Source organism: Zonotrichia albicollis, chromosome 9 (genome assembly GCF_047830755.1).
Source record: "Zonotrichia albicollis isolate bZonAlb1 chromosome 9, bZonAlb1.hap1, whole genome shotgun sequence".
NCBI classification, from domain to species: Eukaryota; Metazoa; Chordata; class Aves; order Passeriformes; family Passerellidae; genus Zonotrichia; species Zonotrichia albicollis.
Window position 1 is genome coordinate 27,717,011 of NC_133827.1, and position 14,556 is coordinate 27,731,566.

General features: G+C 35.3%; 2 protein-coding genes across 2 annotated transcripts in view; both read right to left on the bottom strand.

The window, feature by feature from the left end:
• The window catches only part of GK5 (glycerol kinase 5), a 30,464-nt gene extending 27,172 nt beyond the window's left edge, over positions 1-3,292 (bottom strand). Inside the window, exon 1 of the mRNA XM_074547124.1 lies at positions 372-3,292. The gene's annotated coding sequence lies outside the window, so the exon portion shown is untranslated. The remainder of the gene's footprint in view (positions 1-371) is intronic.
• A 138-nt stretch (positions 3,293-3,430) lies between these two features.
• XRN1 (5'-3' exoribonuclease 1) overlaps positions 3,431-14,556 on the bottom strand; it is a 32,721-nt gene continuing 21,595 nt past the window's right edge. The window contains exons 28-43 of the mRNA XM_074547122.1: positions 13,898-13,954; positions 13,140-13,272; positions 11,989-12,058; positions 10,718-10,943; positions 9,960-10,061; positions 9,218-9,313; positions 8,876-8,990; positions 8,296-8,360; positions 7,799-7,909; positions 7,322-7,447; positions 6,838-6,994; positions 6,345-6,520; positions 6,025-6,138; positions 5,827-5,944; positions 4,669-4,820; positions 3,431-4,468 (exon numbers count right to left, since the gene is read on the bottom strand). Coding sequence (XP_074403223.1) covers positions 4,178-4,468; positions 4,669-4,820; positions 5,827-5,944; positions 6,025-6,138; positions 6,345-6,520; positions 6,838-6,994; positions 7,322-7,447; positions 7,799-7,909; positions 8,296-8,360; positions 8,876-8,990; positions 9,218-9,313; positions 9,960-10,061; positions 10,718-10,943; positions 11,989-12,058; positions 13,140-13,272; positions 13,898-13,954 — 2,109 coding nt within the window. The 3' untranslated portion in view covers positions 3,431-4,177. The remainder of the gene's footprint in view (positions 4,469-4,668; positions 4,821-5,826; positions 5,945-6,024; positions 6,139-6,344; positions 6,521-6,837; positions 6,995-7,321; positions 7,448-7,798; positions 7,910-8,295; positions 8,361-8,875; positions 8,991-9,217; positions 9,314-9,959; positions 10,062-10,717; positions 10,944-11,988; positions 12,059-13,139; positions 13,273-13,897; positions 13,955-14,556) is intronic.

Genomic DNA, 14,556 nt, shown 5'->3' on the forward strand with positions numbered 1-14,556 from the left:
ACCATTGTTTCAGTAAGATCTAGCCATTAAAAATAACTGCAATTACACAAAATACAGGACTAAGTGTGATTATCAACTTTCATAAATCACTGCCAATGCACTGATGCTTTATTGACCAAGTTTTACCAGAAAAAAAAGTTTTAATGAAAAATGCTTTTTCTGTACTTTCAAATAACAGGAACCAGGTTTACTATACGCACTTGATGGCATTGTGACCATTCCTTTGATTTGTAATGTATTTCAAAGCAGAAATAAAACAGGAAATTTGTAAATTATAGAAAAATAAAGAGTAAACATCCACTTAAAAACTGACAGCAATAAGGAACTGTTGTTGGAACCATGGATTCTTTTAATAAAGAACAGCCACTTACCTCATGATATCAGATTCTTCAAAACATTTATCAGTTACAGTCTCAATATTCAAGGGTCCTCATGCACCTGAATTTGAATTCTTTTGGCCAAGAGCGTGTATTCAGACTGCCCTTATGCCCTTGATGTCACTGTGTCCCCTTTCCAGATACAGAAAGAGAAGAAGATAACTGTCTCTCAGTAGTAAGGAAGGCTGATTATGGAATACATAAGGAGATCACATTGCAAAGAGAATTAAAAACATCCTTATTGTAAGTACCAATTACTTCTTTGAGATTGCTCACCTTCAGGGGTCATCTATACAGTAGTTCAGATCAACTCAGTTAAATTAAACAGAAGTCCTGTAATTTTTGAATAGGAGCATCCATCCAAGATTTACTCTGCAATAACTTATAATATTTTCTAGTTATCCCTTCATTTAAGTTGCTTGAATTTTCTTTAGTGCTATATATTGAGATGGCAGAACTCACCATGCAGGGTAACAGCAGTTAAGACTTCATTGACTAATCATTTGAAGACAGTTTATGAAATCTAAGATTTTATCTTGTGTCTTTAAGTTGAGCAATATGACCTGAGTGTTTACAGCAGACTTGTTCTATACAGAAGCCCCAAGTTGCATACACACACGTACATGAAGTTGCAGCAGCTGGTCATGCTAAGAGTGTACTCCAATCTTTATCTTGGTTGCTTTAAACAAGCTAATTCACACTAAAATGTGTAAGAAAGACATTAATATTCTGCTTCTCAGCCACCACCTGGTTCTGCACCTTGTTAGCAATCACTAGGACTGAGCTTACTGGAAAATAATGACTTTTCTGTGGGGTTGGGTTTTTTAAATCTATTTGGTGACAAGGCCAAAAAATTTTTGGAAGATCAGTATCCTGTTAAATGCTTTTAATTGCAAGGTGACCAACAGCCTTTTGAGAAAAACTTTGTATTTTGATCACAGTTACAGTTGAAAGCCATCAAGAAACAGTCAGGAGGGCAGGTCCTACTTTTGAGATCACAGAAACTGAGTTTCATGAGATTTGATTTATATTGTAAACTTCTGGGTTGGAGCATATACAAGTTCCCACGTAGGATTTGGAAATAAAACAGTGAAAATAGGTAATGTTTGTTGTTTCAATATTTAATCCAAGCAGACACAGACAGTTTATAAAATTACTCTATTGCATTAGAGTTCTATATAGCATTTAAGTTTTATGAATGTTTTTCCTTCAGTGTAGCATATAATCATATACCAAAATATCTTTGCACAGTCTTTGTGCAACTACATGCTAAAAATCTGCAAATGCACACTTAACACAAAACAGCACAAAAAATACATTCTGTATCCATTCATATGCAAATTTAAAACATTTCACTTGGCAGATAAACAATGAAAAGTTATTTTAAAAAAATCAGAAACTACAAAAATGCGCACATAAAAGTCTTCCCTTTTGGATTTTTAGTAAAATACTGCTCTGTATAAGATCTAATGAAAAACTCCAGTGCTTAGAAAATACTTTATATCTATGAGAAAAAGAAATGCCTAAATTGATATCTGTATGAGCTAAACATTATGACCTTGTTAAAATATAATAATAAAATCAAAGGGGACATGGCAATGATCAATGCAGATGTCACACCTACCAGGACATGTAAAACTGTAATTAACTGGGCACCAGGCAGTCACTTTCATAGAATAGAAAAACTAAAAATTAGGGACTAATACAATATGCAGCAGTTACAGAATAAAGGGTTTAACCACCTAAATATACTACATATAGCAATTCCAGGGAGCAGAAATCTTAGTCTGAAGTAGAATAATTAATAAAAATTGCTGTGTTCACTGGTACATAAGAGTATAGTATCCTCCATAACTTTGTTTCTCAAAAATTGGCTGTACAGACACATCAAAATGCTGTGATGCAGAGTCTAACACAGCCTCATCTCTGTCACAGAAATTTTCAAATAGATATTTTCTCTTCTGATCAGATCATTCAGATAGATACAGTGGACCAATTAAATGTCACATAACCACTTGTAAAATATTGGCATGGCAGCATCATATCAGTCTCATGTTGCTAATAAGGGCAAAAACCCCAAAAAAGACAACTTTCCCTTCACAGAATATGGCTTTGAACCTCTTGAGATTAGATGACTATAAAGACAACAACAAAATCAATGTGATCTCAGACTATATGTAGTCTATTCCACAAGTTTTGTGATATTAAGTAAAATAAAATTTCTTAATCTTGTTTCTACCTCTGTGATCCTTTTTATAGGGCTTGCTGCTATTCTACAAATACTGCTGAGCCAACAACTGTTTTGGAGAAATGAAAATTAAGGAACACCGTAACACAGTAATAATGTGAAACTTCATACTACACCAAGAAATGGAGGCAAAAAAACATATGAAAGAAAGTTTATGGACTTGCAGACCCAGAATGAAACCTGTTCAGAAGCAACAAAATAAATCACTCAAGACTGCTTTACTTCTGGTTCCTGGGCCTTAGAGAAAAAATACTTCTTTTTCTAGAACAGATGAAAAATGAAATTTAATCGATGCCAGTAAGCAGCACCAACAGAGGTTTCAAATTTTTTCTTAGGATGATGATTTTATATTAATGTCCATAAGATTGGTACATGTGGGTTAAAAAGAATACAAGGAGCTCTGAGCCTTCTTTTTTTCCTATATGAACAAAGAATCCCATAGTTCTGTCCAAAAATTCAAGTCAGCTTTTTGTCTGAATATTCTTATGGAACCAATAGCAACACTTCCTGATAATTTAATTTTGCAACACAGAAATTCTCTCAAAAAACTAAAAAAATAAATATTGAAAGTCATTAGTAACAAAAAATAACCTACTATAGAGAAGGGCTCAGGGCACAGACTATTAGAGGAAGAAATGGACTCTAAGTAAACATAACTGTGACAGCCATCCAGCAAAATGGCTTGTCTTTTTGTCTGGCCATTTTTATAGTTTAGAAAAAAACCTAAGCTATCACTAGTATTTAGGAGGCTATGCTATTAGATAACTTTGTTATTTTATCATCAGAAAACAAGTCAATTGATAGATTAAAAAACAGTTAAATGTACTTTACCAAAGGGATCTCTGCTTTGCAAATATATTTTTTTTTATTCAACACGTCCTATAAATTAATCTCCTGGAACAGATTGTGCAAGAGCAACCAGTTTTGCCACTCCAATACCAGACACACAATAACACCTATGTTCTGAAAGCTGTAAAGCTGTTGCCCTCTAGTACAAAACCCAGCAGTTCCTACTTAGAGTGGATTTGGCAGTTTCTTTGTAGTCAGCTTTTTGTTACACTGATTCAACTCAAAAGGACCTGGAGTGCCAATATAAAAACTGCATTTAAATAATTTTTACTTTCTGTCTTATTACACTATTTAAAATCAAGCTAGAGTACAAAATGTCATGGTAAACACTGTTAGATGCCCAACTTATTACTGTTCCACATCCCTCTCAAAAAGCACATCCAACCTGAGTTAAGGCTGCCACTGTTATTGCTGCTTACCCGATATTGTTTGTAAGCCACTGTTTAGAAACCTAGGCACAAGGGATGGCATGGCAACCCTAACTCAGGTTTTCCTGGCTTTTGCTAGGTGAAAATAAAACAAATTTTTAACATAATTTTTATGGTTTTAATGACAACCTGAAAACCATAGCAAATAAAATGTATTTCCTTCTATATTATACTTAAAGTGGCTGGTCTTTTTAATAGAGATTTCTGATTTTTTTAAATGAGAGAACATAACAGTGGGGAAAGAATTAAAGATAAAATACACCTAGCTACCAGATTTATTCTGAAGATTTTGGTGCGCCAAAATTGACAGCCAGTTTTCTTGGCTTTCGCTTGCTGGAAGTGTTTGGTGTTGATTTGTTATGAGGAACACTTGGAGTAGCCACATTGTCTTGAAATGAAACAGTGGACTGAGCAGCTTGAGGAGATTTTAAAGGAGCTGAAGAACTATCTTGCTGAATGTGGTCAGAAGACATTGGCTGTTCATTCTTTAGTGGTGCAGCTTGAGGGGAACTCTGAAACTCCTTGAGTTCAAAGTTTTTCTTGCTAGCAGCCCTTTTTTTAGTTACCTTTAAATTAAATAAATATTATTTAACAGAATGCATTTTCAAAAAACTGCAAATATTCCACTTTCAGAAAACATGCATACATATCTTAACAATAATTTTCTAACACTAAATGCTACTTCACAATGGGGGTGTTGTTGTATTAATCTTGTAGTCACATTGTTTTAAAAAATACAACATTAAGACAAGCCTGCTGCTCTTACCTGCAGAGGTATAAACTGGTTGTGAGAACCAACTGGTATAGTTCCTGCAAGAGACACATTTCCTGGGTAGGTGCCAGGATAATAATGCTTGGGCACTGGAGTACTCCAGGACACTGGACCAAACATGTGCGACGATGGAGGCATCATATTAGCTATGAAAACAAGAAACTTTTAGCTCTCTTTCCTCAAAAAAACCACAAACAAACAAACAAAAAAACCCAAACTTGCCAAGAGCCCAGGACTACTCCAACTACAGCTGTCTGCATGTTGTTTATCTTTCCAGCAAAGCCTCATGTGCTTCATATTTACTTCAAAACAGCTAAGTATTTATTTATTATCAAAAGCCCCCAAACAAAGAGAACTACACCTAGATAACAACACAATTAAGAGCACTAAAGTCATGGTATCTGCATTCCAGAGTGCACATAATGTGGGATCTCCATACTTAGCTGAGCCAACTGTATTAGCAGAAAGCTGCAAGTTTAGGCCATCATTTTGGAACACAGCAACAACAGACAAACCCCATGGCAAAGAGATGTAGCAGCTGCTGTATGAGCTTCTAGGATGTTACAGCAGTGCTGACTCGTTAACTGCTAGTTGTGATGGGAACTTCAGTAAAATACAAACCAACTGGGAGCCAGAATACAAAACAACAGCAGCAGGACTTTTAGCAGTTTTTGGAGAGTTATTTACCATGCTCATGTTTGGCAATGTACAAGTGTGATGTAGCACTTGAGTGAAAGTGGTAATAGATGAATAATAACAGTATTGCATGGAGAAACACTAACTACATGGCATGGGGGGAAAATCCATGTAAGAAATCAAGGAGGCTATTTCTCACAAATTCTGGACTGGGACTATCTGCTTTCAAGTAATTACTGTTGTTTTGAAGGAAAAAAAATGGAAAAAGCACCTAACACTGAACAGATCAATACATTATTGAGGAAATCATTAACAGAGATGTTTCTTCATACTGAATTAGTCTGCACATTGATGCAAAGAGGATCATGAACTGTTTTCAAAACTGTTCAGACATACAAGTACACGTGAAGACCAGAAAATGGGGCTTTCTGGAGAGCATTAGTTTTCATATAAAGAACCACCATAATTAGAGGATATACTGATATTATTTGCAATGTGTACTGGTCAAACACCTACCAGGGGGCTGTGCAAATACTGGAGGAATTGATCCAGGTGGTACAGGAACTCCTAGTGGCTGGTAATTTGGAAACACTGCTGGAGGCGGAGGCGAAGCAAAGTTTACTCCTATAGAACCCTAGGAAGAAGGAAACAGAGGTTTACCAACAGATGCAGTGCACAGAGACAAAGATTTGCAGAGATTTTTCCCGTCCTCACCAAGCGCTGTAAAGCAAAAAGCGCAGCTTTCTCCTTTGCCTCAGCCTCGGAATGGCACTGCGGGCCGTGAACCAACAAACCATTGGACAGCTTGATGTGGCAAACTGTCATGGTCTAGAAAAAAGACAGAAGATTTTTGAGGCAATGTGTATTGCTAACAAACTGTGAGACAGAAATAGAGATTTGTTTGTTTTTAAAAAAGACAACAAAGGGAGCTAAGGTTTATTTTCAGATAGATTTCAGCAGTCAGTCCAAATATTTAATATAGAACAGCTGACAGAAAACTGATAACTTGTACTTTTGCAGAAAAAACATTTTACCTGTGGTGTTTTTAGGAAAGAGAAATCTGGTTGTGACATTCCAAGAAGAGAACAAACACGAGAAAGCTCAGAAACCGTAGAGAGTGCAGGCTGTGGACAAGGGAAAGGGTGACCTCCAGTTTCTATTGCTGGTGTGTTCTGGGGCCCTCCAGGGCTATGCTTGTTCATATAAGCAGCTGACAAAAAGATAAAAGAAAAAAGAGGTGTATTACAATTATTTCCTTCACTAAAAGGATGGTAACTTGGTTATTGGATTAAAAAAAAAAAAAAAAGGCTTATTTGATTTTTCCCTGGTATTTTCATATTGTTATATTGTTTAACAAAAACCAAGAGACTATAGCTGAAGAAAGTTTTAGATCCGAATATAGAAGTAGAATATAAAAAAATGGAAATTTTATTACTATATTTTGATAAACAGTACCCTGCTGAAACTGTGTTCTAAAATGTCACTACAAGGCGAAGCTCTGAACTATGAGCTGATGGTTACACATACCCATTTTTTTGGTTGGTCTGTATTGCACAGCAGCTCCATGGCAATCCTGTCTACTAGAGGGAGCAGCAACATCAGTAACTTGTGATTTCACTTCATTCTTTGTTTGCAGATCTGAGCCATCTATCTTCAAAATCTCTTTCAGCATCTGTGTTCCTTTCTTTAAAAATAAAATAAACCACTCAGGAACATGCTGGCATCCAGATAACATGACCTTCTAAACACAGATTATCATAATTGGCAACAGAATCTGACCTTTTATTTTCTAATCAGTTATATTTTATCAAAGCAAAGGTAACAGCATCTTAGCATAAACAAAGATGTTTGCTAATTTTCTTTGAGAATAGCTAACTAAAAATCATTAATACATTTTAAAAAGCAGTATGAGGTTTCATGGAGACTCTTTAAATAGAAGCACTGATGCTAAGACAGCAGATGCTAAACTGCAATGTTTATTGTAATGTAATGATTCCTGCAGTATACAGACCATAGCAAATGACTGTGGTGACAGATGTTCCTCGTTTGTAGCTCTTGCTTCCTTGGAGTAAGTCTGCACTTCATTTTCTTTGGGAATTTTCAAAGAAGCTAGAAGCCTTTCCAGTTCATTGTCCTTCTAAAATTAAAGAAGAAAAAAGGTACATCAACTAAGTGTATTTATAAGCAGATGCAAGAGGAAGGGTATATCAATTTGAGGTTCATTTTATTTTCATTCAGATTTTTCCTCTCTTAGGTTGGGCAGGTCACAGTCATGTCTGTTCAGAGTGTGAACAGATACCAGAGACTGCATCAAGTTCTGCATATTAAAATTGATAGAATTGATTTAAAGAACAATTAAAGTTACACAGGTTTGTTGTATTTTTTAAACATGAATTTGCACACAAGTAACCAGGAACAATTGGAACAAAATGGACTGGAAACTGAATTTACTCAAAGAGTACAAGACAGTCAACTCCTTAGATCCTACCTTTCCACCTGGGCAGGGACCATCAACTGCAGCCTTCTGAATTAACGGCGTGTTGGGACTTCCATTCCTCTTCAAAAGCTTGACGTTGTACTTATTCACACCTGCAAAATTCTGAAATAAACTGCAGCCATTATTACTGAACACTCTATTACTCATCATAACAAAATCATATTAGAAATGCAGCTGCAAAGAGCTTTCACAAGCTAATATTCCTTAGAGGATTTCAGCTTATTGAACACCTAGAATTTGTGTTTTCCCATTACAGCATAGCTTTTAGAATCTAAAAGGAATAGTGAAGTTGTTTTGTATCATCATATATTTATTGCTCTTTCTCTCATATTCTGTCTATAAATCTCTAATAAAAAAAAAATCTCCAAAACAAATTTGTTGACTAAAAGAATCAATGAAGATGACAGTTAAAGACAAAACTGTAACATGATAAATCACATCAAGAGTAAAATGAAAAGAATAGATTAACTCAGTACAGACAAAATTACCTGTTGGTTTGACATTTTATTATGTGGTTGACTTTCACCTCTTGTAGTTTTGGATTCTTCTTTAACTACAAAAGAATGCATTATTTTAAAATGCTCTTAAAAACAGTAATAGTCAAGACATAAAACAATTACTAACTCCATACAAATACACAGAGTTGCATTAATGAGAATGGTTTTATCAAATGTTCAATTTTTACTTCATAGGTAATTTGGTGTATGCTTTTCTTCTAGGATAAAACAAAATTAAGTACATCCAATAATATATCAAATTTTCTGTTCTACAAATATGATCACAAGCAGATTTTCAAAGACACACATGGTTGTTGTTTGGTTTTTATATTAGATGCCAAGTCAACAGAACAACTTACCTAAAAGGTTTGGGATTATGTGTGGAACAATCTAATATACACACCAGGGACATTATTTGACAATAGCAAGCGCAAAGTAGTGTTTATAAAACTAAAATAAATGATTTCCTGTCAGTAACTACAAAAAAAGAAAAGAGCTCTTCAGACAATTCAATGAAGGTCAGATAAAGCAAGCAGTTCCCCTAAGCAAAGTTTCTAATAACAGTACTTACATTTTTTATAAGGCTCCTGTTTTCTTTGCTGACATTTAAAGCTGCCGTCATTGAAGCCTGGCTTATGAAACTGATGGCCAGGTCCCAGCTTGATTTCCTGAGGTAGAACTGCACCCTAGGGTTTCAAACATCAAAGCTTAACCAGAAAACTGAGTATCTGTTATTTACACAGTAGTGCCCTATGATCACCGCTTTCCAGAGCTATGCATACTCCATGTAACACCACTTGCATCCAGAGGATTTATTTGTAACATCCACTTTTCTGATACAATGAACTGATGTAGGAAATTAAGTACCTCCATATTTTGAATGCAGAGATCTGTTAAAAGCTTCTATACAAACCTTCTCATGCATGTTTTGTTGAATGTGATGAGACTTCCCAGAACTCTGCAATGACTGCCATATGCTGCAGAATTCATCATCTTGCTTACTCTGTGCCTGACAAAATAAAAAAACAAGACCCCAGACAAACTCAGCAGCGGTAAATTCAACTCTGAACAGCCAAGTATATACCAAGACATTCTGGAAATTGTAAGGTTCAAGTTTAACAGTCCTCAGATGACAGATATTTTCATACTGACACTAGTGCAAGTTTCAGGTAATTAATTATGAAACAAGCTGTGGTAGTGGATTGCAGTTACAATTTTTACCAAGAATCACTACTAAAGTGAAATGAAGTTAGTTTGATGATTAAGTATATGAAACTCAGGTAACAGTTCAGAATGGTTTCAAAAGCATGCTTTCATACTGGGAGTATTCTTAGATTGTATTATTAATTATTTATTTTGTAAGGCCTTGACAGCAAGGTTCAATTACTTCATTTCATTACAGGTATGTTATTGCAGAACTGAAGCCTAGCTATGCAAAAAACACTTAAAAAATCTAATATCTAAACAAGGATAACACAGGATATTATATTCTTTCAAGAACTGAGAGCATTTCTGCTCCAGTCTGTATCTGAACTACAACATCTGATGTACTAAAACAAAGCAATTTATTAATCATGAGAAAATGACACCCACCATGAACAGAGGGCCAAAACAGAGACATTTGGATCCGATAGTAAATGAATCCCAACACTCACTTTATTTTTCTGATTGCCACTCAGAAATGATCCTTTCTGGGGTGAGTTAGAGTTGCCCTGATTTTCAGCCCTGAGATTGTAATGCTGTCTTCCATTCAGTTGCTAAGTCATTGAGAGAGAGAGAGAAAAAAAATATCAGAAGTGTTTCATTGTCCTACATTTTCTTTTGGAAAGTACTTTTTCTTGTATAGACTTGAAAAACATGAGAGAACTGTTTTCAAACACAGAAACATGAAGTTATTAATTAAGGTTTCTTTAAAGAAGCCTCTTGTTGAAAAAATAAAGTGTCACTAAACCACCAAGAAGCTCAATTCAAAACTTGTAATTTTTCCTCCTTTATTGTGGTTTCAAAGTAAATTATAACCAAGAAGCAAAACTGATAGGGAAATCATGTCTTCCTTTTCTATGCATGGACAAACAGCCTATAAGGAAGCATTAACTGGATCAAAGCTTCAAGGAAACAATTGCATCTCTGTCCAAACACACTACCTAACACCAAATAGTGTGTCACTGCTCCACACTAAGTATCTGTCTCTCAGGAAAGCAACTGGAGTTACTCAGAGCAAAATAAGACTGTCAAAAAGGAAATTTTAGTCCTTTTCATTATTAGATTAATTAATTTCTCCAGCATAATAATTATTCTACTTTTAATATACTGACATAAAAACTAAATTTAGTTTGGACCAAGGAAGATAACCACGTCAATATTTCAGATTCTAGGGAAAAACATTTTTGTACAAATGCGAGAAAAGTCTTACTTGGGTAGGAACAAAAAGGGAACGAGGAGAATGGTTGAGGCCTCCCAGGTGCACTTTTTGTGAGCATACAGACGACAGATCAGATGCATATGAGTTGTAGTTATTCACTGCTGGCTGAGGTTTAACTATGGCCATCAGCTTTTGATTTCCCATTTCTGACCGACTGCCATGAGACAGGTTAATTAAGGCACTTGAGGGCAGGCGATAACCTCTGGCAGGTGAGCACCTTGAGAAAAGAATTCCACAGTTGTTTCATGCACTTTAATTGTTGCCAAAAGACAATGACTCAAGTTTCAACAACAGAAGCTGAAAACTATGCAATATTGAAATCTAGTAGCACTGCAGACAACCTGAAACCCATGGCTCCCCTTTGCCCTCTGGCTGTCAAACCGTAACTAGCACTACTCTCAGTTTATATTGTACCTTTCAGTGCCGAGCTTAAAGAAATTTTTAAGATAAGTGAATTGTTATAGCACAGTTCTGTAGTAAATATTTCTGTAAAAGAACCAGAAAACAATATTCTTTTATTTTTTCAGAAATGAAAACTGAAGTTTCAGGTTCAGTAGCAGAATTAAAAATTGAAGTTAAGCAGCATTTCTGAACACTGAGTATTATCTGTGTTACAGGACATGTAAGGGCTATAACTGCTGAATGCAGGCAGTAGGAAAGAATTTCCTCTAACTTCCATCATTGAAACTTTAGGTAAGAATAGTAAAAATGAAGCCAGCTGGGAATATCTGAGCACTTAGAAGATCAGGTGTTTACTTCAATACAGAAGAGTTATCACACTTACAAAAACAAAAGCACCTCCACCTCCTGAAAAACAGGTCAGGTTGTTAATGGTAGGAATTTAGTGTCTAACTATCAACTGCTGAGTTCAGAGTCCCTCCTTCAGAGGAACAGATGCCTTCTGCCTGGTTTTTAATCTACACGTCAAATACATACTGGTAAGAACCTATTTTCTACATATTTTTTTAGAAAGACATCAGGATCTGGTGCTTTATTCTGCTGGTTCATATTTTCTTTCTGCAAGTCAGAAGTTCATACACCAAAAAAGCCTATAGAGCATCTCCACAATATAACACGCCTCACAAAAAATTATCACTACTCACAGGCAATCAAAAACCACAAAAGAAATAAAAACTGACCAACACTGCCAAGACACAAAGTTTCAAGAAGAGGCATTAAAAATACTCAACCAAACCAAAGCCAACAATTCCATGCCATCTATGCCAATAGCATGAATTGACCCCGAACTCTGCCACACAAACCTGATAGTGAGGCCTCCAAGGAATTCTTCATCAAACAAAACTTCAAAGAGCACATCTGTTTCTCTAGTAGCTACAGAAAACAAAGCACAACATCATCCTATACAGTTATGTCCATCTATATTATGTAAATATTTATCTATACTAGTTATATAATAAATAATTAAAAGACCAAAAATGAACAACAGACCCGCAAATACTTTCTGAATAATTTCATTAACAGGAATTTGGAAATGCTTCTAAAGGTCTCACATATGTCTGTCCTTTAGGACAGTGCATTCACCTTCCCCATGTGCATTTAGAGAACTGCACTTTATAGCACTGTGTCACACTTGTCAGAAATTGGCAGAAAGAGATGCAAGCCACTTCTACATTCAGGCAGTCAGAAACTAACAGCTTTAATATTAACTTCTTGCATAATGATAGACTAATACATCTTCAAAATTATAGTAGTATTTAGGAACTATGGAGAAAAGAGTATTTTTTTTGAATTGCACTCTAGTCTAGTCTCTTTGAAATTCTGTTAGATGCAAACCGAATGAGAAAGGAGCTACTGAAATGGCAGGTAAGAAAACCATTTTTAATACTCCATCTCAAACTGCTACACTCTGTAGGGATCAAAAAATCCTTCTTGAAATAGATTTATGGTTAATTTTCTTGTCAAACAAGGTACAAATCTATGCCAATTAATGGAAATGGAATGTTACAGAATAAAAATACAAATTCAAATAAAACTATTTAAGACATATCACATTTGATAAAGCTTTATGCTCGATGTAAGTATTAAGGCTAATACTTGGTTTTATGTCTGCTCCACTTAACTTTGCCTATGTTTTCCCATAACTTCATTTTGTTCCTTTTCTGATCTGCCTTCTTCACATTAAGAAGAAATGAGGAGTAATTTCTAATTCATATAGGAAGGACCATAGGGTAAGTAATTTCTTTGTTAAATAACAGCTGTGTAACACATGAAATGAAAACACAAGGTAGGTTTTATTTAAAACAATAAATATGTTATTAACAGGTTCAAGTTGCATATGTTTCATAGCAAGAAATATGTGCATTCACAACCATTACACTAAGCACTACCTGAATCCTGCTTTCCTAGTACTAGCTGAGCTGTTATGTGCTTATAATCATGAAGAAAAAATTACCTCCTTTAATTCCAATGATGGTGCCTCGTAGCCCAACAGGAACAGAAAAGTTCTCTCTGACATTGACAACTCGGTCAAACAGCCTGTACTCTGCATCTCGATCTGGAACAACCCCCTTCTGCTGTTCCAATGGCTGCCAACAACCAAGAGATGTGTTAATGTATGCAAAACAATCAGAATTGCAATAAAAATGCAATTATAACAATATCTGAGACACACTATAAAGTAAACTTTCTGGGGAAAAAAAAACTAGAACAAAGCAAACTTTCTTTTTCTCCTCATGCAACTCTCACTACTGCTTCTGCCTGAAAATGTGTTGTATGCTAGCTGATAAAGAGGATCAATTCAGACAGAACTAAAACATCACATGTAACTTGCCTGTATCAGTAACATGGGCAAGAGGAACAGTTGGTCTTATGTGAAGAACTGAATAAAAAGTAAATCATGGGAAAAGAGACAGCAGAAAGCACATTTTATTTTGCCTTCATTATAGAGCCAGTAAAAACTGCAGAAGTATAAAGGGCAGAAAAAACCTTTAAGTCAGTGCCTGACATAATGGAGTTTGTAGTTACAAGAAACTCTCTCTCCTTGTAGAGACAGAATGCTGTTTGCAAAATTATTTTCTAGAAGGCATAACAAAATGTTTTGTTTCATCAATACTGTCACAAAATTCTATTCTCCTTAAGTGGGTAAGCTTAGGTAAAATAAATTTGATCTGGAGAACTTAAACCCCCCCCCAACCCATTGATATCACTTACTCTGAACAGCAAATGGGGTTTCACAGTTACTCGCACCTTCTTGTTGCTCTTCCTCTGCTAAAGGAAAGGAACACAAAGTCTTTACAAACCAGTGCAGAACAAGCACTGGAATATGTAAAACAAAACTCCTGAAAAGATCGTGTAGAGTTCTTTAACTTCTTTTAGGTAATAGTATAGAGCTTTAATGAAGTCTTTAGAATAATTATATAAAGCATGTTGGATTTCATACCAAACCATTAGTTGTCTAATTCCAGATTTGACACAAATTTTCTAAGATGTCCTTGCAAGTTGTTTCAAAAACATCAGCCCATGATTTCATTTGGCTTTGTCCCTAGCTTTTACTTTAGGAATTTCCTTGGCCACTTTTTTCATCTGTGGCCTTCAGAAAAAAACCTTGAAATTTTGTGCAGACCCAAGAGAAACTGCAAGGGAAGAATAGCTGGGATTTCAAATAAAAAGACCATTTAAATATTTTCAATATATACTGATACGTGTTCCTTTACAAAACCACCAAAAGGCACAGCTCAGAATATGTCCCACTGCTGATAAATCACCCCTAAAAGAGTGAATTTCTTACAAAGATTAATAATGAGCTCTTCTGAATTTCTGGGATAATACTACAAATCCAGATTTTACATTATATTCTGTGTCCTTTCTCT